Source organism: Artibeus jamaicensis, unplaced genomic scaffold, assembly GCF_021234435.1.
Source record: "Artibeus jamaicensis isolate MK-2021 breed Jamaican fruit bat unplaced genomic scaffold, CSHL_Jam_final contig_354, whole genome shotgun sequence".
Taxonomy (NCBI): domain Eukaryota; kingdom Metazoa; phylum Chordata; class Mammalia; order Chiroptera; family Phyllostomidae; genus Artibeus; species Artibeus jamaicensis.
The window spans coordinates 27,926,204-27,953,310 of NW_026521803.1; the positions used below are offsets into that span (position 1 = coordinate 27,926,204).

The 27,107-nt window shown below is 40.9% G+C and overlaps 1 protein-coding gene across 7 annotated transcripts in view; it reads right to left on the reverse strand.

The window, feature by feature from the left end:
• Positions 1-11,848, reverse strand: part of PIAS2 (protein inhibitor of activated STAT 2) — a 72,178-nt gene extending 60,330 nt beyond the window's left edge. For 2 of the 7 annotated variants that reach the window (XM_053664189.1, XM_053664191.1), the window contains exon 1: positions 11,733-11,847. Coding sequence is in view for 2 of the 7 variants with exons in the window: in XM_053664190.1 (XP_053520165.1) it covers positions 11,244-11,267 (24 nt within the window). In the remaining 5 variants the exon portion in view is untranslated. Of the gene's footprint in view, positions 1-10,636; positions 10,711-11,243; positions 11,432-11,732 lie in introns of those variants that run through there. The other 5 variants (XM_053664190.1, XM_053664193.1, XM_037165052.2 and 2 more) reach the window with 4 other exon arrangements.
• Positions 11,849-27,107: the final 15,259 nt, after the last annotated feature.

A 27,107-nucleotide genomic window follows, 5' to 3' on the forward strand; every position in this document is an offset into this window, starting at 1 on the left:
CACAAACAGCCAACTAGGGTTTAAGCTATAGCCAGGCAATAATTTCCTCCCTTTGTTTTCACCTCTTCTCTACAAAAGTTTTTTTTCCCAGCTCCTAACCACTTCCAGTTTAGTGCTACCCAATTCACAATGAGTTTTGCTCGAATTCCTAAAATGTTTATATGCCTCAGTCTGTCTTTTTAACACTTCTGGTGTCAGATGCAGGACCCAAAGGAGACGCCCCCAACAACTCCCAAAAGCAATGAGCAACCTGGTGAAGGTACTCACTGTGCCTAGTGAAACCACTGTTTACCAGATGCAGCTGGAAGTCACAAGTAGGTACCTCTCAAATCTGAGCTCCACAGTTTTTGTATTTAAATGAGTTCTTCAAATGTATTTGAGCATTTCTGTCTCATGACTGGGTCTTGGGTTGGCAGAACTGAAAGAAACCAGACTGGGTCTAGTGTTGGACAGGATGGAACTTAAGATGGACTGGACTCAGTGCAATGCCTTGGGAAGATAAAAAGGGGCATCTCTGAGTCCACACAATCTGGGACTCCTCCATCTGGGACCCCTGGCTAAGTGTATGTATAAAAATTATGGGTCCAGTACCTGTGTGTTTCTTTCCTTTTTAAAAAAATTTATGTATTAAATTTAGAGAGAGAAAAGAAGGGGGGAAGAAAGGAAAGAAATGAGGGAGAGAGAAAACATCAATTTGTTGTTCTGCTTATTTATGCATACATTCGTTGATTCTTGCACATGCCCTGACCAGGGATCGAACACGCAACCTTTGGCATACTGGAACGACACTCTAAACAACAGTGCTACCCCAGTCAGGGCAAACCTGTGTATTTCTGAATCAGTGGGTAAACCTTACCAAAAGTAATCCTAAATTTACAGTGGCCAAAGTAGGGAACTTTTAACCAAGATGAGCTTACTATTTATGAGATGCTCTAGACAAAAGAGTCCTGAATTTCCCCAAAACAATGAAATGTATTTTTACTGGTATGCAGAAACTTCAAAGAAACTAAATGAATCAAAAATTACTGCTCTAAAAGATTCTTTACAACAGGCAAATGGAAAACTTGAGCAACAAGCTGACTAACCCGACCCTGGCTGCTGGGACTGAGCCTTCACTTTATCCTTTCCCTAAATACTATGAACCTACTGATCCCTCAATTGCCTTTTCACTCTGAAGATAAGCTAGAGATTAAACAAATACCTTTTAAAGTGTGGCCCTTCAGGATGCTTCTCACATCAATGTTTCCCTCCTCCACCACCCCCCCAAAATCAAGAAAAACATATTCCTGAGTGAGGATTTAGAAAAGAAATGTTTCCATAAAGTGAAGTCCTCTGCTGAGAGTGGAATAGCAAACTTCTCCATGGTCAAAGACTGAATTTAGGGCCATCATCAGAGATTTTTCCAATCCCTAAATAGAATCCTCAAAAACTTCTAAGGAATTTAGAATTCTAATTGGAGTTTACAATCCGGAACTCTCAGATCTCTACCAATTTATCCTTGTAACATCAGGACCTGGCCACATGGGAAGATCCCAAGAGCAATGTTAAAGATCCACATACTAGTCACTCTGTCAGGGATAGCCCAAAACACACCAGAAAAATAGCCCAAGACCTACTTGAAAGTACTGATAAAGTATTCTTCAAAAGACCGACTGGTATCATTCAATCTTCCAACAAAAAAAAAGGATGAACCATTTTCAGACTATAACACAAGATTGAAAACATTTTGTGAAACATTCTGGGCTTTCTTCATTAAACACAAGCCCTGACTTCCTTATTCATTAGTAAGCTCCAGTCCAAACTAGGTGGTAGTAGCCAAATAAAGAGACACAAACTGGGCTGGAAAGCTGCTCCTCTTGCTGAGTTAGCTGAGCATTTTGTAAAAACTTTGTACCAAGGTAAAAAATTTAAAGCCGGACAGCTCAACCTCCACATGCACATTTCAAGCCAGAACTAGAGGGCCTCTCCACTCAGGGATACTGTGCCTGAAATGTCTGCCTTTATTGTAAACAACCAAGCCACTGGAAAAGGGAATACCCTTACTGAACCCATCATTTAATGAACTTCCACCTTTTGCCAGAATGTTCCTACATCACAAGGTCTTTAAAAAATTTGATTACAAAAATAATAATCATTGATGGGGCTCTGAGGGATCTTTTGGAAAAGTTGCTCCCCATGATACCTCTAAATGAGGAAGGCAAAACTAAGATAAAAATTGACAGAGTCCCGAACCATATTGATGGATATGGAGCTACTTTATCTACTTTTATAAAATAGCAAATCTCTAGGAATAAAGATAATACTTCTGTAGTGGGAGTTTCTAACCAAATTCAAAGGGTACCTGTGTCAGGAGGCTGCCAAAATGCAGAGACAAAGAAATATGGCCCAAATGAAAGAATGGATCAAAACTCCAGAAAAAGAACTAAACAAAAGGGAGTAAAGCAATCTACCAGATACAGAATTCAAAACACTGGTTATAAGGATGCTCAAGGAAATTACAGAGGAACTTAACAGCATAAAAAAGATCCAGACAGAAACAAAGGATTCATCAATTGAAATAAGGAACAATTTACAAGGAAATAACAATAGATAGGATGAAGCCAAGAATCAAATCAATTACTGAGAACATAAGGAAGCAAAAAGCAACTAATCAGAACAAGAAAAAAAGAATCCAAAAAATGAGGATAGTATAAGCAGCCTCTGGGACAACTTCAAGTGTTCCAACATTTGCCAGAAGGAGAAAAAGAGCAAGAAACTGAAAAGCTATTTGAAAGAAAACTTCCCTATATTTGGTGAAGGAAATATACACATTAAGTCCAGAAAGCACAGAGCCCCAAACAAGACGGATGCAAAAAGACCCACTCCATGACACATCACAATTAAAATGCCAAAGGTTAAAGATTAAGAGAGAATTTCTTTTAACCTTTATGGGTGCTTTATTCAGATGGCCAGCGATCTCAATGATGGCAGGTTCACACCCTAACATACCATCTTAAATTCCATTTTAAACTGGCCCTTTTTATAAGGAGAACAAAGTGTAGGTAAGGGGTTTGGAATTCAGGGAAGTTAACTGGATTAGAAAAATACAACTTCAGCATTCCTGTCCTGGGCGGTGGTCATCTCAACCTGGAGTACAATAGCTCAGATATCATCTTGAGTTGTTTGCAGTCCTCTGGAGAGTCCCAAAGTCTGTCCCACCAGAGTCGCCAAAATATGAAACTGGAAAGGACACCGGAGTTCAGGCTGCCTGTCACCACCAAACCCAATAAGCAGAGACAGGGAGTGAATCACTATGGGCACTTCAGATGGCCAGCGATTTGAGAACATAGTGGGTTCATATCCTAACAGACTATCTCCAAATGAAGAGAGAATCTTAAAAGCAGCAAGAGAAAAAGCAGTTAGTTACCTACAAAAAAGTTCCTATATGACTGTTAGTCAATTTCTCAAAAGAAACTTTGCAGGTTAGAAGGGATTGGGAAAAAATATTTGCAAGTGATGAAAAGCAAGGACCTACAATTTAGATTAGTTTATCCAGTAAAGCTATCATTTAGAATTGAAGCGCATATAAAATGCTTCCCAGACAAGGTAAAGCTAAAGGAATTCATTATCACCAAACCATTATTATGGAAAATATTGAAGAGACAAACTATTATCATTAAAATGGCAGTAAGTACATAACTATCATCAACTGAATCTAAAAAAAACCAACAAACTAAGCAAACAAGCAGAACCGAAACAGAATCATAGATAAGGAGAACACTGGGAAGGTGGTCAGTAAGGAGGGTCTGGAAGAATGGGAGAAAAGGTAAAGGGATTAAGAAGTACAGATCAGCAGTTAAAGAATAGGAAGGGGGATGTTAAGAGCAAGTACAGGAAATGGAGTTTCCAAAGAACTTATATGCATGACTCATGGACATGAACAAAAGAGGGGGGAATCACTGGAGAGAATGAGGAGTGCTAGGTAGAGGGGGACAAGGGAGAAAATTGGGACAACTGTAATAAAATAATCCATTAAAAAAACCCACAGTAACAAAGGGTATCTGTGTCTAAACCAGTTCAGATCACACTAAGGCCATTTCAGGGAAACATACTTTCCTTCTATATTACTCTGCTCCAATAAAACTGTTAGGACAAGATTTACTTTCTAAATTGAGGAGTCATATAATATTTAACTCAGACAGAGAAATGATCTTAGAATTTCCTAACTCTCCTGAACCTGAGTGCTCTGCAGCTCTGCAAGAGCTGGGAATCGAACTGATGAATAGAACTGATGAAATTGACCAAGTCTGGAAGCCCCCTTCTCTCAGAAGTACCTAAATGCCTATGGGCTTCTTACAAAGGTAAAATTAAGAGTTCCAAACCCATAAAAATCCAAAAAGATCATTCCAAACTCCTGCCTAAATCCCCTCAATATCCACTAAAACCAGAAGCTATCCTAGGGCTCTCACCGACCATAGAAGACTTAATTAATCAAGGATTTACAATTCCATACACTAGTTCCTTTAACACTCTGATTTTACCCATTAAAAACCAAACGAATGAAGTTGGGGATTTGCTGCATGTGATTAATAAAACTGTGATACCAAGGTTCCCTGTAGTTCCAAAATACCTTGTTATCTATGTACCTACAGACTCAAAATGGTTCACAGTGGCAGATCTTTGCTCTGCTTTCTTTAGTATCCCAGTTGACAAGAAGAATCAGTATGTATTTACCATCACTTAGAAAAACTAACCGTATGTATGCCTACACTATTAATGCCACAGGGTACACTGAAGGCCTGTACTATTTTGCTCAGGTTTTACATCATGATCTGGCAACTTTACAGTTTCCTAAAAACTCCACACTCTTTCAATATGTAGATGACTTATTTTTATGTTCCTCTACAAGGGATAATTGGGAAATAGATTTAATTTACCTATTACAGCAATTAGTTTGTAAAGGCATAAGGCCTCCAAGAAAAAACTCCAATTATCAGAAAAGGTTCACAACTTCAGCCATGATTCGACTGCAGAAGGCCTATTTCCCTCACACCTGACAGAATAAACACTAGTAACTAAAACTTCCCCACACCTACGTGTAAATGATAGTCAATGAGTTTCCTTGGACTTGCAGAATACTATGGATCTCAGGCTCCAAATTTTTTTCTGATCACAACTCTTCCATATGAACTTACAAGAAACTCAATTCCAGACCCCTCACCCTGGGAAGAAAACCATGAGCAGGCTGGCCTTCAGCCAACTAAAATTAGCCCTACAAATTCCCACCCTAGGGCTCCCAAATTATACTAACAATTAGATCCAGTAATCAGAATATACCCAAACTGAAAGCAGTCACAACAGCTGAACTGGTGGAACTGGGGATTTTAGGAAAAGATTTATACTTAAGTACCTCATGCTGTTCAAAGTGTATCAGGCTCCAGTCTCGACATCAAGCAGACTACCATCTTAGGAGATCCTTCTCCTTTCACCTTCTAAACTCCATCTTAGGCACTGCAACTTGCTCAGCCCCCTACCCTTGCATGACAATGGCATGGCTCACCATAACTATGTAGACATGGTGTCATGGTTATTAAGCCCTTGCACTCATTTGCAAAACACATCATTGGAAAGCCCAGATTTAATACTCTTCATCCCTGGGTCCTATGGTACGAATGCAGAAGGGAAATATCAAGCACCAAATGCTACAGCAACGCTCAACCAGCAGCACAAGGCCTCACTTTAGCTTGTTAGCTATCCAATGGAAAATCAGTAAGCATTTATACTGACGGCAGATATGACTTTGGAATGTTTAAGAAACAGAAAGGGTGCCTCATTTCTAGTGGAACCCCAATCAAGAATGGGCCCCAAGTAAAAGAACTACTCTGTCATTGTACTGCCTAGCTAAAACTGCAATTATTAAAATTGAAGCTCATACTAGAAAAACAGAACCTGAGTTCAGGAAAATGCTCTAGCAGATGCTACACTAGCTAGAACTAAATCGTTCCAGTATGTGACTTGAATAAACTCCGTAGGATTGACTCTAACCAAATTATTATTCTTTTTAAAGACTTTATTCATTTATCTTTAGAGGGGAAGAGAAGGAGAAAGGGAGAGAAATATCAGTGTATGGTTGCCTCTTGTGTGTCCCCCGCAGGGGAACTGACCTGCAACCCAGGCATGTGCCCTGACTGGGAATCGAACCGCAATCCTCTAGTTTGAAGGCCCGTGCTCAATCCATTGAGCTACACCAGCCAGGGCTACCAAATTATTTATAATAATTTATATAATATCAAAATCAGGCCCTGGCTAGTATGGCTCAGTTGGTTGGAGCATCATCCCATAAACCCAAAAGTTGTGGGTTTGATACCCGATCAGGGCACATGCTTAGGTTGTACAATGGGTCCCAGTCAGAGCAGGTACGACAGGCAACCAGTTGATGTTTCTCTCTCACATCTGTGTTTCCCTCCCTTGCTCTCTCTCTCTCTAAAATCAATAAGCATGTCCTTGGGTGAGGATTAAAAACCATAATAATTAAAAACACACACACACACACACACACACACACACACACACACACACACACACAAAATCAGGCACCCAAGCTAGAGTAACAATGTTGAGACCAATAAGGGTATAAATTTAATATTAAACAAGGACTTGCTGAGGGTCCAGACAGGCACCTGGTTCTTCCTATATCCTTAAATAATGCCACTATTAAAAGCTCTACATTCAGCAACCCACATGGCACAGATAAAATGATCCAAAGTAGGACAAAGTATAGGTGGGATGACTGATCCAAGGTTGCAAATTTGGTTTATGACCAATGTTTGATTTTTCAAGACCTTAACCCTGGGAAGGCCATTCCCACTGGTGACCTTACTTAGACCATGTGAACACTTACAAATGGATCTCATGCAACTGCCTTCCACAACGGGTTATCAGTATGTTCTTGTAATTGTCTGTATGTTCTCAGGATGGATTAAAAGCCTTCCCATCACAGTTGTGATGTCACAACTGTGGCTAAGAAACTTTTAGAAAATATGTATATTTCCTTTATGGAGTACCCCCAAAGAAATCTCCAGTAATGGGAACTCATTTCACTGGACGATTACCAGTATCTATTATGAAATTAAATACAGCACTACTGATAAAATGGTATTTACCATGCTCTTTACTGTCCTTAGTCACCTAGTCAAGTCCAATGGACAAATGGTTAACTTAAAACTAAAACTACCTAATTTAACAGAACCCACTGGACTGCTCCAGCCAAAAGTTCTACCACTGGTTTTTTTTTTTAGAGATTTTTTAATGTGTTTATCTTTAGAGGGGAAGGGAAGGAGAGAGGGAGAGAAACATCAATGTACCGTTGCCTTTCATACATCCCCTGCTGGGAACTGACCTGCAGGGAACCGGCCTGCAACCCAGGCATGTGCCCTGACTGGGAATTGAACTGCGATTGTCTGGTTCACAGTCCCACACTCAATCCACTGAGCTACACCAGCCAGGGACTACTACCATTGGTTTTGATAGCAATTGGACCAACATCTATCTATACAAAAGCATAAATTAACACTTTATGTAACAGTAACAAGAAGACCTATACCTTTGATGATAAAAACCATGTGTCCTTGTACTCATACATTTTGTTATGACTAAATACTGTAAAGCTTTAATGCATTATGCCAAAGTATCTTTCCACCAGGTAAAGGAAGCTTTCTGCAAACCTCTTACAAATGGTCAAACCCTCCACAACTTAACACAGTAGGTATTCTGGAACTGATGCCTAAGAAAGAATGTCCTCTAGCCTGGTTAAAAAAAACCATATGGGGGGAGGGGTATAGGGTCCTGCACCCCTGCTCATCACCCCCTCCCCCCTCGGGGCCAGATTCCCCCCCCCAGCAGGGCCGTCGGGGCCTACTCACACTGAGGCCCTGAGGCCAAGCCTCATGAACTGAGGTGCACCCAGGGGACATATGTCCCAGGTGGTGACCCGTGGGGGGGAGGGGGAGATAATGATAAAATAAATAAAAAATTAAAGACCATATCATGCTCTCATCACTATCCAGAAACAAACAAAAAGAACAACAAACAGCAAAAACAATTCTTCCATGGATGACATCATAATCTGTGAGCTTCACAATGAGACCAGAGCGATTCACCTCTGATGGTGTCTAAGCAGTGTTAATACTGTTTCTAGTCTAACTCTCATGTATGACATAATGACCGAAGGGGAAGAAATTGTAAATTAATTAAACAAAGGAGGTCATTAGACTAAGGTGACTCTAATGCTGTGGTGCCTATGTAAACAAACCAAAATCTAAGCCAACTAGGGTTTAAGCTATACCCAGTCAGTAATTTCCTTATTTTGCTTCTGCCTCTTCTAAGTTTTTCCCCAGCTCCTATCAACTGAGTGTTCCTAACCACTTCTGGTTTGGTGCTGCCCAATTCAAACTGACTTTTTGCTCAAATAAATTCCTAAAATGTTAATGCCTCGGTTTATCTTTTAATACCACTATTAGCCTTGAATCACATGGTATATTCTGTTACATCTATTAATATCTATTATTAGACTATTTCTTGTCAACAGTTGGGTGGGGGGTAAGAGGAATAAGAACCTCTAACCTCAAATCCCTCTTAACTTCCCATTCTCCATCTGCAACCCAACAGCACCTGAAGGTACCAGGTGGCTGGCCAGTCCGGTTAGGTTTAAGGAACTAAATACTGCAAGCCTTCTGGACAGAAAATATGTTATAAAATGTATTAATCCTCATAGTACAAAATATTTTCTGTGTCTGGTTTACCAGTATCTATTAAGAAAGTTATAATCACTGGCTCTTTCACTAGCCCAAATAACACATCCAAAAATTTACACTCACATTCGATCTCCTTTTGACACACACGGAGATAATAAACTCTCAATGCACAAAAGGGCATGAGGATACAGAAGAGAAAAGTCTTCAAAAAAAAAATCTTATTTCACTAGTTTCCCCTCTACCCCTCCACTTGAGTAGGGAGAGTGGATTAACCAGGTTAAATTGCAGCAGGGGCCTTCTTTAAGGACAGCTGAAGGGCAACACCAGCATAAAATTATGCAACGCAAGGAGAAAGACAAGGGTAAAAAAGGTGCTCTGACTCAAAAAGAGATGAGGGACTTCAGAACCAACTATTCTGCCTCTCCCCACCTCTGTGCTTGGCTCTACTACAGACTAGAAAGCAGGGTGACAGTAAACAAAAGTCCAGACCATCAGCTCTTATCCTTGAGCCTGTCCCAGGTTAATTCACTAATAGTTAATCCACAAACTCTTGCCAATGTATAAGTGCTGTAAATAAGCAACCAATGAACTGAATAATTTCTTCTCCAGCACCATGGAAGCTTCTAATATGTGACACATTATTATAATCATCTTTGACTGTTCAGCCCACAATTTCCCTTCACACAGAATTTGCCTCTTCCTTTCCCTGAACCCACTACAACGATCAATGCAGGGAGAAGCAAAGACAAGTGATTTACAGAAAGAGATGATGAAGCTGACCCACAAAAGAAATGAGAGGCAGGGAAGAGAGAGAGAGGAGAAGAAAAGCTTCTTTGGTTTCCAACCACTTTGCAGTTTCTAGTTTTACTCCAACCTAGGTGCTGGCCATCCTTTCTGCTCTATACCAGCCAATAATTCTCTTTTTATTGAACTTTGACCAACATTTATACAAGTTGAAGACTTAGAAAAGTTTTCATCAACAAAAAGTCTTGGAAGAAAAGTTGTATGTATGTTATACACAAGAAGACAATACTGCAGGTAAAAATAAATTGAACTTCAACGCCAGCCTTTTCTTTCCATCCTAAACCTAATGCATGAATTCACACAAGTGAGGCTCAGGCCTGGTTGCCTCAAAAGCAGACAACCTGCCCTGCTTTTTTTCCCAACCTGGTTGCCTCCAGGGGGAAAGCACTGCACCTGGGTCTTAAGACACTAAAATCCTTATACTTTATCATTATTAACACCTTTTACCTACTATCCTCGTTCTCTGTATAAACTAGCACAGGGCATAAATTCATTAATGTACTTTTCTCTTTACTGGGATTTAAATAATTCTTTTTAAAACAGCAGGAGGAAAAATGGCAGGCATTGTACAAACTATAACAATCTCTCTTTAGATCAGAATCTCCAATACATTCTTTTGCTGATGTCCACTGTTAACAGCCAACATCCTTCCCCACCCGATCCCTCGCCAAAATAATAATATACAAAACTGAATCTTTTCCCGGATTTCTTTCCCTTCTTAATTCAAGTAACCATAACATCATACGTCTATGTTAAGCAAAAGGTTGGTAGTTAACTTAATTTCAAGTTCACATCCATTTCTACTTTGTTTTTAAAATTGGAGTGTCCGTCCTTAAGTACTCAAGTTAAGGTCGCCAGCAATTTGGCGAGCCATAAAAAATGTATCCGCCTCGTTTATTGCGGTTTATGTTATCAGCCCGGGAGAATATATCCTTTCCATTCCACCCCCAGCACACCCCATTTCAACCTCTACTATACAAAAGCATCGACAATAAAGTTGTGATACTGTTCTAAGACTAGGAGGAAATATGTTTTTCCTCAAGAGCAAGCAAAGTATACAAACAAACCTCATGACAACATGGACTTTGAGGATTTCTTACCATGGCATTAAGGAAACATCAAGGTTAAGGCTGAATGTTGAAGGCAGGGCACCCCCCAAACCACGTTTCTCTCCAGGATTTTGAGAAAGCATTAGTAGAAGGGCCCCTTCTTGTCACACATCTGACTAAACCGGAGCATCAGCCATAAAAAGGGGGAAAGAGAAGAATTCCTAAACCCAACTTCACGTTTCAGAAAACAAGTCTCCTACCAAGTGAGTAGCATGTGGACTTCTGAATCGCCATCAACACTTACACCCCTCGCGAAAATGGAAAAGCAAATTTTGCTTTCCACCTCGTCCCTTAAAATAACAGGGAAGTCGTGTCCTCCCCCTTCTGAGGATGGCCCCAGCCCAGCGGCAGGTGTGCACAGCCTCGGCCGGACAGCCCAGCTGCTCACTCCCGGACCCAGGCCCTTCGCAGCCTCTCTCGCCTCCTAAGACCTGGGCGCCTGATCTGAGACCGGCTAGGGCTCGGGGCTCCGCAAACGGTCCCCGCGCAGCAAGAAGGTGGCGCCCGGCGACGTTGCGGTTTCCCCACCTCCCCTTCCCCTCCCCTTCCCCACCCCTCCCCCGCGGCCTCCACTCTCCATTCCCGCGCCCCAGCTTACCCTCAACTCCTCGAAATCCGCCATTTTATATCGCCCGCGGGCGCCGCTTTCGCCACAGCACCCCCTCCCGCTGCTGCCAACGACACCGCCACCAGGGCCGCCGCCGCCGCCGCCAGCACCATCCTGCACTGGGCGCCGCTGAAGACGCCGCGGCCGCTACCGCCGTCGCCACCAGACCGTCACGTGACCTGCACGGAAGCTCCGCCCCCAGTGTGTGGCCCCGCCCACCTGGTGCCCACCCGCCAACTACATTCCCTCCCCGTCTTCCGGCTTTGCTCCCCTCTGTCGTCAGCTCCCTCTGTCTCCCTTAGCCCCTGGTCACCCAGATGCCTTCCAGCCCGAGGCTCTGTCGCCCTACTCTCCTAAGCTCCGCGCCCTACTCTCCTAAGCTCCGCGCGGTGCCTTCCCGCCTCATCCTTGCGCGGGGCTGGACCTGACCTCCCCCGCCCGCCCTCGCGAAGCGCCGTTGTGACTACACGTTAACGTTACCTGTGGGCCTGAAAGTGGGTTTGGCCCTGGGGAGCGGCAGACAGGAAGAACTGGCCAGAACTCCTCACCGGAACATTTCGGGGATATTCTTAGGGTTCCTTTCACCTTGGTGGCTGTGACAGAGGGAGCCGCTGCAAATAAAACCATCCCCCAGAGTAGTTGTGTCGGAACAATCTAAATAAAGGTGTTGGGTTATCTGCTCTTACCATCTAATGATGCAGGATTGGTGGGACCTCTGAATTGCTAAAATCCTTGTCGACCTAAGAAATGTCCAAACCTGTAAAAATTCTTACTAGTTTATTTCAGCCTCACGGCAACCGTGGAAATAAAAAATCTCAATGGACTGAGAAAATGCGCCGGAGGATGCCAGTTTCTTGTTTTCATACTTTTAGAATCAAAAGATAAGACGGAAGGGGAAGGGCGGAAGGGTGTAGCATGAAATCCATTGGTGAGTGATTAGGAAGTCAGGAGAAAGCAAAACAGGGAAATCTCTGGGATTGGATAAAAAGTGAAACGAATACATCTTTTACATAGGAGGGTACAAGATAGCAGTTAACGGCACATAACAATAACAATGAGGGTTTCTGAGTCTCCTGCTAAGATGGGAGATTGTGTCTTCAAGGGGTCTGGAGAAAGGAAATTACTCTGACATTCTAAATATATGTTACTGTAGATGCAAAAAGACGAAATAGGATCAGTTAAGGTACAAATTGACCTTTATCAAAGAAAGCTACCAGCCTAGGACAAGACTATCTGCTGTGACTTGCTTTTAGTTAGGAAGTTTTAATTTTAGACCATCTTACGCGGTTGGTCTAGGTCTCTGAGTTTGTATGGCTCACAAGCCAGGCACCCCCTCCCTTGTCAGGCTAGTATGTGGCCCCTTTTCCACCAACATTCTCCACACTAACCTGGCTGATTCTGACTTTGAAGGGGACTGAATGTCATGGACAGTGGAGTTGAGAAGGCTCGGGGGTGAGGGATGCTGGGGGAGAAGTGAAATAAAAGCCCTCAGAAGGGCACTGATAAAATGTCGAGGGATCAGGGAAATCCAATAACCAGGAAAGCATGAAATGACAAGGGCAGAGAAGATGGAAGGAAGCTTGAGAGCATCCCTGACTTACTGATAAAGGTTGAGAGAAGATGCTGAATCCAACCAGTCAGAAAACTTGCTGGACCAAGTACAGGGTTCAGATTTCCTTGAAGAGGAAGATGGAATTCTCCCATGAAAGATGGAAACACTAAACATATTTTACAAGGCCCTGATTAATATGGCTCCTACCTACTGTATCTTCCCACTCCTCACTCCACCGACAATACACTTCTTTCAGTTCCTCCAGTGGACCCACCACCACCAACACCAGGTTTTCAGACCTCTGAATGTTGATTTCTGGGCCAAGAATAACTTCCCACTCTTTCTCTTCCCCTGGCAAACACCTGCTCATCTCTCAGGGCTCGGTTCGAGTATCACTTCTTCAGAAAGACCTTCCTAAACCCAGATGCCCTGTTTTAATTCAAATCCCTCTCTCTGCTCAAGGGACTGAAACCCAAAAAGCCTGTGTTCATTCGTGCTGCCTGTCACTACCACAAGCAATAAGTAGAGATGGACTGAATCTTTATGGGCATTTTATTCAGATGGCTGGCGATCTGAGAAGATGGCGGCTTATGTATTCTAACAGACCATCCTAAATTCCATTTTAAACCTACCCTTGAGAAAAAAAGTGTAGGTAAGGGGTTTGGAATTCATGGGGAAAGTTAATCAGATAAAAGCTGTCAGCATTCTTGCATTTGCATCTGCTGGGCGGTGGTCTGCATCTGGAGTACAATGGCTCAGATACCCTCCTGATTGCTTGAGGCACAAAGGTGGAACAATTTATGGTCTGGAGCCAAGGTGGGTCATACCTTCAGTTCCTGGAACAATAGCTTTTTATATGCATTGATTACTGAGCTTATTAGCTACTACCTAAGCTAAAATTTTCCAACTCTTGAGTGCCCCATCTGGGTCTGAACTTTTTTGTTGTTATATTTCTCCATGGTAATTATGTAGGTATCTGTGTGATTATTAGATATATAATAAATATTTTTTAAGTTTTTATCTTTTTAAAAAAGATTTATTTAGTTGTTTTTAAAGAGAGAGGAAAGGGAGGGGGAGGAAGGGGAGAAACATCGATCTAGTGCCTCTTGCACGCCCCCAACCAGGGACCTGGCCCACAAACCAGGCATGTGCTCCAACTGGGAATTGAACCAGTGACCTTTAGGTTTGCAGGCCAGCACTCAATCCACTGAGCCACACCAGCCAGGGATTAAGTTTTTATTTTAAAAAAAAAATGTTTAATCCACTAGAGTGTAATGACTGATAAATGCTGACAAATGGTTGGTCTCATATTTGTTTGATGAATAAAATAATGAATGAACAGTATCTAGAGTAGGTTCTAATTCTGACTCTACCCCTTAACTTTGTGGTCCACCTTGGCTTATACCTGATCTGAAGTTATACTCCTTAGGCCTTGGTTTATACCTCAGTACAGTTTAACGTTGTTGAACAGACATTAAGTGAAGGCCACTGTGGGCTAGGAGCTTTGGGGAAACAGATGAATAGAACACAATAAGCCTTTCTGCCAAGGATCTTACAGGAACCGACATGAATACAAAATGAGGAAAAGCAAGGCTGCACAGACTTGTTTTTAGTGTTCATTGTAAAGTTGGATAGGTTTGACTGCAAAGAGTTCTAGGTACTGCCCCAGACTAGCCTGTGCCAATAATAACTAATGTCCTTCTTGCCATGGCGGTTAGATAGGAACTCTACTTATAAATCCAACAACTATAGGGCACTTCTAGGCTTTGCCAATTAGATCAAATGTGGGCCCTTGCCCCAAGCAGGCCAATAAATGTGTGGGACATCTATTCACTGACTAGAGTTGAGGAGACTTTCTAGAACGTGGAATGATGTAGCTGTTTTGCAACAAGAGGCCAGCCTGAAGACCAACCATTATTGCCCATCTCATGGGCAATAATCAACAACAACAACAACAACAACAACAACAACAAATCAGTATTAACTTCAACACCCATTTTATTTGTTTTCTTGAACCAATTCCTTTCCTTTACTCTTAGTTTGAAATGGGTTTTCTATTACTTGCAACCAAAAGAATTCTAGATGCCATCTTTTCTCCCCAAGCCAAATTATTAATTTGGCATCTTCTCTAAATTATACTCCTTAACATTGATTCACTCTTTCTTTATAGGAATGTGTGATGGTAAAGGATAGAAAGAATGCCTCTCTTTTTCCTGTCTTGAGCAGTTCAGCCCTGGTCTAAGTTTGTAGTATATTCTGCTCATCAAAAAGAAATCTGCACTTATAAGGAAGGATCTACCTTCCTGGTAATGTGGCATAACAGTTATCTCCCCACCACTATGGGCTGCATATCAAAGTATCCTTCCAGCTACATACAGAACTGTTTCCCCAGAGGAATTCCATTAAGTACTACTTTGTCCTCTATATCATTTTCAATGATAAAATGTATTTTATGAATTGAGGTTCTAGGTAATTAATTATCTGGTTGGGCCACCACCCTAATCTGCTCCAATTAAAAAAAAAGTACTATAATTAAAGCACCCTCACATTACAATAGAGTTAAAAGTTTCAGGAGTGGGTTTCTAACTTGTTAGCTGTATAACTTTAGCAAAGTTGCAACCTAATTTTTTTAATCTATAAAGCAAGACTGATTATTCCCTATCTCAGGTTGTTGGAGGGGTAAATGATATAAGGTCTATGAGTGTACTTTGTAAACTTATAAAATGATGGATAATATTTTTTTATTCTATCTAAACAGCTGATAAACACACCATAAAAGGTATTAAGAAGCACTTATATAATCTTAGGATTCATCCTAATATCTTTAGAAAAGACTATTCAACCTAGTTGACCAGACATGGAATATTGAGTTTAGCTCCAAGTACCTGTCTCATTAACCCTTCCTATCTCTGAAATCCATCAATCTTCCCTGATCTCATCATCTCTTTTCCTTTCCACTGATTTTTCTCTCTGCCTGTAACCATATTCAATCCTCCTAGATAGTTTCAAGTCACCTTTCCTCTTTTGCCAAACATACATCTATTTTAATCATATTTCTTCACTATTGTACACTTTGCTGATTGTGTTTGGCTTAACCTTTAATGAAACTAATATCAAGCAAACATTGATAAATTTAACTTTTTAAGTTTATATCCCCAACTTTTTATTCTGAAATTTTCAATGTTTCTAAGAAAAGTCCAAAGTGGCCCCAGCCAGTGTGGCTCAGTTGCTGGGCTTCCGCCCACAAAGAGCAAGGTCACCAGTTTGAGTCCTGGTCAGGGCACATGCCTGGGTTGTGGCTTCAGTCCATGGCTGGGGCATGTACAAGAGGCAACTGACTGATGTTTCTCTCCCTTCTTTCTCCCTCCTTTCCCCTCTCTCTAAAAATAAAAAAATAAAATCATTTAAAAGAAAAAAAAGAAAAGCTAAACACACAATGAACATCTGTATACATTCCAGTTAGATTCAATAATTTTAATATTTAAATATAAATTTTATTAAGATATAATTTACATATAGTGAAATCCTTATATCTTAAGTAAACTCTTCAATTAGTTTTGAAAAATGCTTGTCAAATACAGAACACTTCCATTACTCAGAAAGTTCACTCCTGCTCCTTCCCAGTCAAACCTCCCACCAGAAACAACCGGTGATCTGATTTTTAATACCACAGAGAGAATTAAAAAATGAAGGAACATTCTCTCCTTATTTTAAAATGCAACCATAACTTTGATGCCAAGCCCAGACAAAAATTTGTTTTTTCTATCTAATTTATAAACAAATCTTGCCCCAGCAAAGCTAGCATATATATTAAGCAACTCAGTAATTTGGTCCAACTCACTGAGAATAACTGAAAAAAAATCTGGATTTAGAAAAACAGAAGAAAATATCTAATATAAAGACTTATCTAGCCCAATCTTAGAAGGCAGTATGCCAGGTAGTTAAACCAAACATCTGTCCCGAAGGCATCTGACAATACAAAAGTAAAACCTGTAAACTCAGCTATGAGTTTTGAAGAATTGATGAGCAAGAGAGAAATAAATCTAAATCTAGTGCCAAAGAAGATGGAAAGTCCAATAAATACTCCCCACATTTAATATAAGATCCCACAGGGTAAACATAAACCAGAAGTAAATCAGCACTTCTACAAACTGCAATCAGGTTTTACGGTAATCAGGAAACTTCAAGCCTTAACTACTGAATGAATAGGTCCTAGAGGGGCACTCCACAGGCACTGGGCAGAGACAAACGAAAACCCTCTCCAGAGGAAGGTATCATCACCCCAAACCTCAAATTATCCTGCAGATAATTTTCCAAATAAAACGACCAACATGCAGTCAGAAATCAGAAAAATGCTGCAAAAAAATGCTTATACTAGATTTCTGGCCAAGATAGAGGTGTAGGTAGACACACTGTGCCTCCTGGCACAACCAAAAGAAGGACAAGAACAATTTAAAAACATAAAATAATGAGAACTGATAGGAAATCAAACTGTATGGAAGTCCGACAACCAAGGAGTTAAAGAAGAAATATCCATCCAGATCAGTAGAAGGGGTGGAGGTGGACAGCTGGGCAGAGAGGACTCTCAACAAAGTGGCAGCTGGAGGCCGCGGCCAGGCAGTGGCTAGTGGACTGGGTGGTCCCATATTCGTGTGCAGATAAACCAGGAGGAACAACTGGGGAGCAAGACAGACTGCGAAACCCAGGCCTCAAGCATGGGGTTATAAAGCCTAAAACCTCCGATTGAAAACATCTGTGGTGGTTGAGGCGGCAGCCAGAGAAACTCTCAGCCTCACAGGAGAGCTCATTAGAGAGACCCACAGGGTCCTAGAATATATACAAACCCATCCACCCAGGAATCAGCACCATAAGGGACCAATTTGCTTGTGGGATGTGGGGGAAGTGACTGAAAACCATCAGAGAGTGGAGCAAGCAGCACTGTTCTCTCCCGGACCCCTCCCCAACATACAGCATCACAAGAAAGTGGGTGGCTCCACCCTGTGAACACCTAAGGCCTTCCCCCTTCCTACGTAACAGGTACACTGAGACCCCCCCCCCCCCCCCAAAAAAAAAGGCCTAAATGAAAGAACACATCAAAGCTCCAGAAAAAATACAACTAAGTGATGAAGAGATAGCCAGCCTATCAGATGCACAGTTCAAAATACTGGTAATCAGGATGCTCACAGAATTGGTTGAATGTGGTCTCAAATTAGATGAAAAAATGAAGGCTATGCTAAGTGAAATAAAAGAAAATGTACAGGGAACCAACAGAGATGGTACAGAAACTGGGACTCATATCAATGGTGTGGACCAGAAGGAAGAAAGAAACTTCAACCAGAAAAGAATGAAGAAACAAGAACTCAAAAAATAAAGAGAGGCTTACGAACCTCAAGGACATCTTTAAACGTTCCAACATCCGAATCATAGGAGTACCAGAAGGAGAAGAGGAAGAGCAACAAATTGAAAACTTTTTAAAACAAATAATGAAGTAGAACTTCTCCAATTTGTCAAAGGGAAGAGACTTTTAGGAAGCCCAAGAAGCTCAGAGAGTCTCAAAGAAGTTGGACTCAAGGAGGAACACACCAAGGCATATCATAATTACATTAACCAATATTAAAAATAAGGCAAGAATGTTAGAAGCAGCAGGAGGAAAGGAGACAGTTACCTACAAAGGAGTTCCCATAAGACTGTCAGCTGATTTCTCAAAAGAAACATTGCAGGCAAGAAGGGACTGGAAAGAAGTATTCCAAGTCATGAAAGGCAAGGACCTGCATCCAAGATTACTCTATCCAGCAAAGCTTTCATTTAGAATGAAAGGGTAGATAAAGTGGTTCCCAGATAAGGTCAAGTTAAAGGAGTTCATCATCACCAAGCCCTTATTATATGAAATGTTAAAGGGACTTATCTAAGAAAAAGAATATGATAAAAAATATGAACAGTGAAACAACAGCAAACTCACAGTTATTAACAACCACATCTAAAACAAAAGCAAACTAAGTAAACAGGACAGGAACAGAATCACAGAAACAGAGATCACATGGAGGGTTATCAGCAGGGGAGTGGGAGAGGGAGAGAGGGGGAAAAGGTACAGAGAATAAGTAGTGTAAATGGTAGGTAGAAAATAGGGGGAGCGTAAGAGTAGTATAGGAAATGTAGAAGCCAAAGAACATACATGTATGACCCATGGACATGAACTAAAGAGGGGGAATGTGGGTGGGAGGGGGTGTGCAGGGTGGAGGGGAATAAAGGGGGGAAATTGGATAACTGTAATAGCATAATCAATAAAATAGATTTTAAAAATAAAAATAAATAAATTAATTAAAAAACACACAAACTAAGCAAACAACAAGAACAGGAATAGAATCATAGGTATGCAGATCATTTGGAGGGTTACCAGCTGGGAGGGGGAAGGGAGAGAATGAGGGAAATGGTGAAGAGATTAAGGAGCATAATTGGAAAAAAAAAAAGCAGCATAACTGACAGGAACAAAATAGACAGGGAGATGTTAAGAATGGTACAGGAAATGGAGAAGCCAAGGAACCTACACATACAACTCATGGACATGAACTAAGTGGGAGGAATGCTGGACAGAAGGGGGGTACGAGGTGGAGGGGAGCAAAGCGGGGAAAAAGTGGGACACCTGTAATAGTATAATCAACAAAATACACTTAAAAATTTTTTTAAAACATGCTTACACTAAAAACTTTCCATTAAAAATTTGTAAAAATAATCTAATAGAAACTTTAGAATTCAGAAGTTTAAGAACTCAATTGATAAGCTTAATAGCACATTACACACTGTTTAAGGAAGAATTAATAACCAGAACCTATGTTAGAAGGCTATTTAGGATGACACATAGAAAAACGAAAAGATGGAAAATATATAAGAAAATATTAGAGACACACATTTGAGAGACAGAAGATAATGTTGGAAAGGTGTAACAAATGTTTGATTGGAGTCCTCACAAAACCGGAAAAAAACAGAATAAGGTAGAAGTAATATATGAAAAGATAGTTTGAGATTTTCCAGACTAATAAAAAGTACCATTGATAAAGGGGTAACAAAACCCTTCCCCATTCTGGGTGAGAACTTGAACTTCAGTTAAATTTTTAGCTCTTTTCACCTGGAAACATGATAGATAAAAATGACCCCTGATTATTAAATTGCCTTTGGAACAGAAATAAAAATGAACTATAAATATCTGATGAGGATACCATACTTGGGAACTTTTCTAAGTGAGTTAAATTTACCAGCAAAATAAAGCAATTTTAAATATGTATATGCCAAATGACATGGCCTAAATGTACATGCAGAACTACAAAGAGAAATGAAATCGACAAATATAGGGGGTCGTTTTACCACACTTATCTCAGTAATTGATATAAAAGGCAAACAAAAAATAAAGATCCGTACAGAGTTTTGGAATGACATAATTAACATTCCATGAATTTAAATAATGTGCAGAAAATATGTTATTTCAGGCACATATGGAACATTTACAAAAAATGAACATACACTGACAATAGCACGTCTCAACAAATTTAAAAATTGTGATAAAATACACATAACAAAAGCATCTTAATCATTGCCATCTTTGCCACCTTAATCACTTTTTTAATTCTCACCAAGGACATGCTTATTGATTTTAGAGAGAGGGAAAAAGAGGAGAGAAACAACCACAGGACAGGGAAGCACTGAGAGCCAGTTGACTCTCGCACGTGTCCCAGCTGAGGACCAAACGCACGACCTAGGCATCTGCCCCGACTGGGAATGGAAATGAAACCCACGGCCTTTCAGTTTACAGGACGAAGCTCCAACCAACTGAGCCACACCAGCCAGGGCCCACCTTACTTATTTTTAACTGTATAGTTCAGTGACATTAAGTATAATCACATTGTTGCATATCCATCACAACTAAAACTTTACTCATTAATCAATAATTCCCTGATCTTTCCTTTTCCCAGGCTCTGGCAACCATGAATTTGACTATGTACCTCATATAGTTCATTACCTTAATAATGGTTCATTTCCATTAGCATAATGTCTTCAAAGTTCATTCATATTGTAGAATGTGACAGAACTCTCTTCCTTTTTCAGGCTGAATAGTATTCCATTGTATGTACATAGCATATTTGTTTATTCATTTATCTGCTACTGAACATTGAAATGATGTCTTGATTAGTTCAGACTACTTCAGTAACAGACTGAGTTGCTTAAACACCACATATTTATTTCTTGCAGTTCTGGAGGCTGGGAAGTCCAAGATCAAGGTGCCAGCAGATTTGGTATCTGACGAGGGCCTGCTTCCTCATTTGCAGATGGCCACTTTCTTGTATCTTAACATGGTGGGGAAGGGGAGCTTTTGTCTCTTCATCTTCTTAAAAGGATATGAATGCCATGATAGGGCCTCTACCCTCATGACCTCAGCTAAACACAATTACATCCCAGATACAGTGACCCCTCACCTATCGCAGGAGTTATGTTCCAAAGACCCCCCGCAATAGGTGAAAATCTGCGAAGTAGCAGTGTTATATTTATTTTATTATATATATATTTTTAAGGCTTTATAAACCCTTCCCCCACTCCTTTAAACCTTTCCCACTCTCTCTTTTTTAAAAAAAGATTTTATTTATTTATCTTTAGAGGGGAAGGGAAGGAGAGGGGGAGAGAAATATCAATGTATGGTTGCCTCTTATGCATCCCCTGCTGGGAACTGGCCTGCAACCCAGGCATGTGCCCTGACTGGGAATCGAACCGTGATCCTCTAGTTTGCAGGCCCACACTCAATTATAAGATTTGAGTATTCAAATCTTTTACCCCTTTCCCACTCTCTTATTAAGCTTTTCCACACTCTCTTATAAACACTTCATATGCTCTTAAACACTTTCCACACTCTTAAATCTATGTAATTTTAACAACATATAAAATTCTATATGGGTACAGTATACTGCGAAATCCTGTGATATATCGAAAACTCCATGATACAAAGTCAGATATATATATATTTTAAAAACCCACGATACAGTGAAGCCACAATGAGTGAACCATGATATAGCGAGGGACAACTGTACCCCATCTCCAAATGCCATCCCACTGGATATTTAGGGCTTCAACATTCGGGTCTGGAAGGGGCACAGACATTCAGTCCATAGCAGGCTGCTTCCCCCTTTTAGCTATTGTGAATAATGCTACTATGAACACAGGTGTACAAATATCTCTCCAAGACCGTGCTTTCAATTCTTTGGAATATATCCAGAAATGGAATTGTTGGATCATACGATGATTCTATTTTTAATTTTTGGAGGAACTGCCATAGTGTTTTCCAAAGTGGCTGCACTGTTTTACAGTCCCACCAGCAATGCACGAGGGTCTCAATTACTTCACATCCTCATCGACACTCGGTATTTTCTGGTTTCAATGTAGCCATCCTATTTGGGTGTTAGGTGACAACTCATGGTTTTGATTTGCATTTCCTTAATGACTAGTGATGCTGAACATCTTTTCATGTGGTTATTTGCCATTTGTATATATTGTTTAGAAAAATCTCTATTCAGATCTTTTACCCAATTTCTAATCAGTTGTTTGTTGTTTTGTTGTTGAGTTTCAACAAATTTTAAAGGGGTGAAATTGTGTCAACTGTATTCTGTGCACAATTAAGCTAAAAATCAATAATAAATAACTTTTAAAAATCACCATATTTGGGGGAATTAAGAAATGCCCTTCTAGTGCCGGCTTGTGTGGGTTGGTGGATTGTGCGACGGCCTGAAAACCAAAGGGTGGCTGGTTCAATTCCCAGTCAGGGCACATGCCTGGGTTGTGGGCCAGGTCCCCAGTAGGGGGCACAGGAGAGGCCACCACACATCGATGTTTCTCTCCCTCTCTTTCTTTCTCCCTCTCCCTCTCTCTTAAAGTAAATAAATAAAATCTTTTAAAAATAAAAATAAAACTCCTTACCACAGTCCACAGGCCCTTGTTTCGTTGCTCACATTTAGCCCTTCTTCTCCCGCACACGATCATTACTTATCTCCTCATACTGATGGCTTCCCTTCGGAATTTCTCACTGACCCAAGTCGTGTTCTGTTGTGGTATATGAGTAATCGCTCCTGTCGTCCCCAGCCCGCACTAGACTGTGAGTCCCATGAAAGCAGGACCTGCTCTCTACTATATCCCCATTGCCAAGAACATTGTTGGACTCATATTAAATAGGAAATAAATATTTTCTGAATGAGTAAGTGAATGATTTTATTTTGGTTCAAAAGGGCTGGTGTGGCTTGGTGGACTGAGCACCTGCCTGAGAAATGAAAGGTTGCTGGTTCCATTCCCCGGCCAGGACCCAAGCCTCGATGTGGGCCAGGTCCTGCTTGGGGGTGTATGAGAGCCAGCTGGTTACCGGTGATGTTTCCCTTACACATCAGTGTTTCTCTCACTCTTTTCCTCCCTCCCTTTCCTTCTCTCTAAAAAAAAACCCAAAAAACAAAAAACAAACAAACAAACAAAAAAACAAAAAGGGAGGGATGACATTTCAGTGGCAAAAAAAATGGTGTCATAAAATATAAGGAGGTTGAAAATTCACAGTATTCTATCAACAATATAACAACAGCTAAGACGCACTTAAGTGCTCTTCATGTTCAGGCATTTCTAAGCACTGGAACCACCTACTTCTGGGGGTGCGTGTCTGCCTTGCTCTCCTCAAAGTCCCCACAATCCTATTTGTGTCACGGGAGCCTCCTTCCTAGACATAATTGATTGGATTTGGTTGGAATGCTGGCTGAGAAAAGCACATCTGTTAGCCAGGGGGAAGCAATTAGAGTCTGTGTTTTGAGTTTGTGCTGAGAGAGGGGCAGGCTGAGGAAGTTGGAAGATGAGTCATGTTAAAGGCAGGCCGTTTTGGAGTGAAGGGACAGCTGCAGAGGTCCTTGAAGCTGCACTGGCACTGTCCTTCCTGGACCCTGCTGTTCAGTGTTTCCTTGGCTTCATGACGCAAGTTACCAACTGTCTTTGAAGAAATAAAATCCACTTCCTTCATTTGAAAAACGAATATGGATAGATTTCTGTTTCGTTGGTTATTCACTCTCCTAAAATCAAAAGACGCAAACAATCCCTTAATCAAGGAAACCTAAGATAGTCTTTGCCATGCAACGATGTGAGATGCATTACTATTTCCATTTTACAGTTGAGGAGACAAGGCCTAATCAGGTCCAATACCTTTCCTAAAGTCACAGAGCAGTGAAGATTCCAGTCCTGGTCTGGCTAACTCTTAAAGGGGCTCTGCACTGCTGCCAGTGGCTGTAAGGAGGGGCAGTAAGAGACTGCTGGGGGGATGAAGTTAGGAAGACAGGGCAAACTTTTTGATACCATTTCTGGTGAATTAGAAAAAGACACTGAAAACAGTGATGGGGCAAAAGCCAGATTTCACTTGTTTTTGGATAAACTCCAAAGAAGGCTATTCTTACGTATGAACAATTGTCGACAGAGAGAGATTTATACCAACACAGAATGTATGATTAAAACTTTGTGTCTTCCCATTGAGATTTAAACTTTTTCTAGTGACAGCGTTGGCAGTTTTTAAAGAATGAAAAGATACATTTTTTAGGAACATAAAAAAAGGAGTTTTTTCAATATATATTTAGAGATGACTTATAGTTGACTGCCCCAGGGCTCACAGTAAGGCAGGCACAGTCCTTGTCATTCTCGAAAACTCCCCTCGAACATTCTTGCATGCCTCGAACAGCTCTGTTAAAGATGGTTGACAATTTTGTTTTAAAGGTTTTATTTATTTATTTTTAGAGAGAGGGGAAGGGAGCTTGAAAGACAGGGAGAGAAACATCAATGTGTGGCAGAGACTCTGATCAGTTGCCTTTTGAGGACCCCCAGCTGATGACCTGGCCCACAAGCCAGGCATGTGCCTTGACTGGGAATAGAAACAGTGACCTTTTCACTGGCAGGTCAGAACTCAATTCATTGAGCCATACTGGTCAGGGTGAGGATGGTTGACATTTAAGTAAGGTTGTCAGTAGGGGGTTCCAGAAGGTTTACTTGGGGAGGAGCTATCAGAGAGAAAGGGATAAGGACTGATGGATTAATGTATAATTTGAAGAGAGTAATCAACAAACAAGAAGTTTATGACTAAAAAACACTTAGAATTCACCCTCTAAAACATCCTTGCTGTAAGAGAAAAGAAAAGTGGAATAACTTGTTTTCTCCAAGTTTGGGCTCTGTTTTTCAATACCTTGGAAAATAACGTGCCTTGAGAAACAGCGGTGAGCTTGGAAGCATCATTAGTGTTCACAATACACACAGTTTTGGTACTTTGCTAATTATTTAAACAATGTTTTAAAACTCAAGCATAAGAAATTATAATGTGCTTTACAAAAGGAGAGAAAAGAAAATGTTCTTGGAGGGGTGATTTTGTTTTCTCTGTAGGAATTTATAGTTCAGCAAACAATAAGTTGATACAGTTTAAAAATCCACTCTGGAAGCACCGAGCCTGCCTTTGCTCATCACCTCATGCCTTCAGTCCCTGGAGTCCCCACAGCTCCGGCAAAGGGGCCACTTTGTGAATGTGAGACAAACACCAGCAAGGTCTATGGTGGGAAGCTCATGAAACAGGCAACAGGAACTGCCAGGTGTCAGATGTTGCAGTCCATCACAGAGATGCGAAAAGGTGCAGGTGTACAACCATGGGAGTGAGACTTACTTCGCCATCTTGTCTGACAGACTGAAAAACACACCCATGTTAAAGAGCATGAAAAAGAAAAACCAAGGCTCAGGGGCTGGTTGGGAAGAGCTGTTAATCTGAAAACACAAGAGGCCTTGAGAGGAAGAGGAAGTAAAGATATCTTCCAGAAGTAAAGATAAATTTATCTGTTTAGTGGAATTTTGCCTCCAGTATGATGGTGATGATGACAACGACGTTATCTGGTTTGGGGGTAGGCATGCATGCTTATGTATATGTCCTAGGTTTTCTTTTGACATCTTTCTCTTTTGGTGGGGGAGGGAGGGAGAAAGAGAGGGAACGAAACATCGATGTGGGAGAGATACATTGATCAGTTGCCTCTGGAATGGCCCCAGCATGTGGACCACAACTCAGGCATGTGCCCTGCCTGCGAATTGACCTCTTGGTTCACAGGCTGCCACTCAATCCACTGAGGACTCTTTTAAAAAAAAGTTTTACTTACTTTTATAAAGAGGGGAAGGGAGAGAGAAACATAAGTGTGTGAGAGATACATTCATCCATGGCTTCTCATGCATCCCCAGCTGGGGACCTGGCTGGCAACCCAGGCATGTGCTCTGACTGGGAATTGAACCAGTGACCTTTCGGTTCAAGGGCTGGCCCTCTGTATTCTGAGCCACACCAACCAGGGCTTGACATGTTTCTCTAAAGATCAAAGGGCATGTTAAACTAAATAAATACGGTGGGCTTTTTTTTTTTTTAGGAAAAAATGGTTTTAATCTAGGGGCAGTTTTATTTCTCATGGAATATTTGACATTTGGCAATGTCCAGAGCCATTTTTGGCTGTCACAATTTGGGGTATGTTCTGATAGCTAGTGGAGAGAGGCCAGGGATGTTACTAAATATTCTACAATGCACAGTTTCCCCACAACAGAGAATTATCTAGCCCAAGATGTCAATAGTGCCAGGTTTGAGGAACCCTGCCTTAGCCCATTAAGCTAGGAGAGAATTTCAGTGAGAAAAATAGAGTTCCATTCTTAAATGAAAAGCTCATGCTTTTGCTTTTTTCTTTTTAAAGTGTTAGCTTTAATTAAGACTGATTTTAAGGCTGGGTGAGATAAAATTGGGAGGGACATACACTTGAAGATGAGGAATTTGGATGCTCTGGGCCAGCACACAGGGTTTTGCAGAGAGTAATGTGATAAGATATCTATTCTAGGAAACGAACTCTAGGAGTAAGTCAGTGGTCAGGTGATCCCTAAAAGATTTCATCTTTTGAGAAAACTCCTAGGTGTTGCCCTCTCAAAGTCACTTAATTTCTGAAGAATATTTTCACTGGATATAGAATTCTAAGTTGATGCTATATTTTTCTTTTAGCACTTTAAAAATGTAATTTCGTAATCATTTATACTCTCAGGCTATTTCCTGATAATGCGGCTTTGGAAGTGGGGGTGCAGATTCCTCTTCCAAATAATGATTTTTATTCTTTTTGATATATTTCCTCAAGTGGAATTGCAGAATGATATGATAGTTCTATTTTTACCTTTTTTCGAGAAAATTCCACAGTGGCTACACTAATCTTCATGCTTACCAATAGTTACACAAGGGTTCCCTCATCTACTCTTGTTTT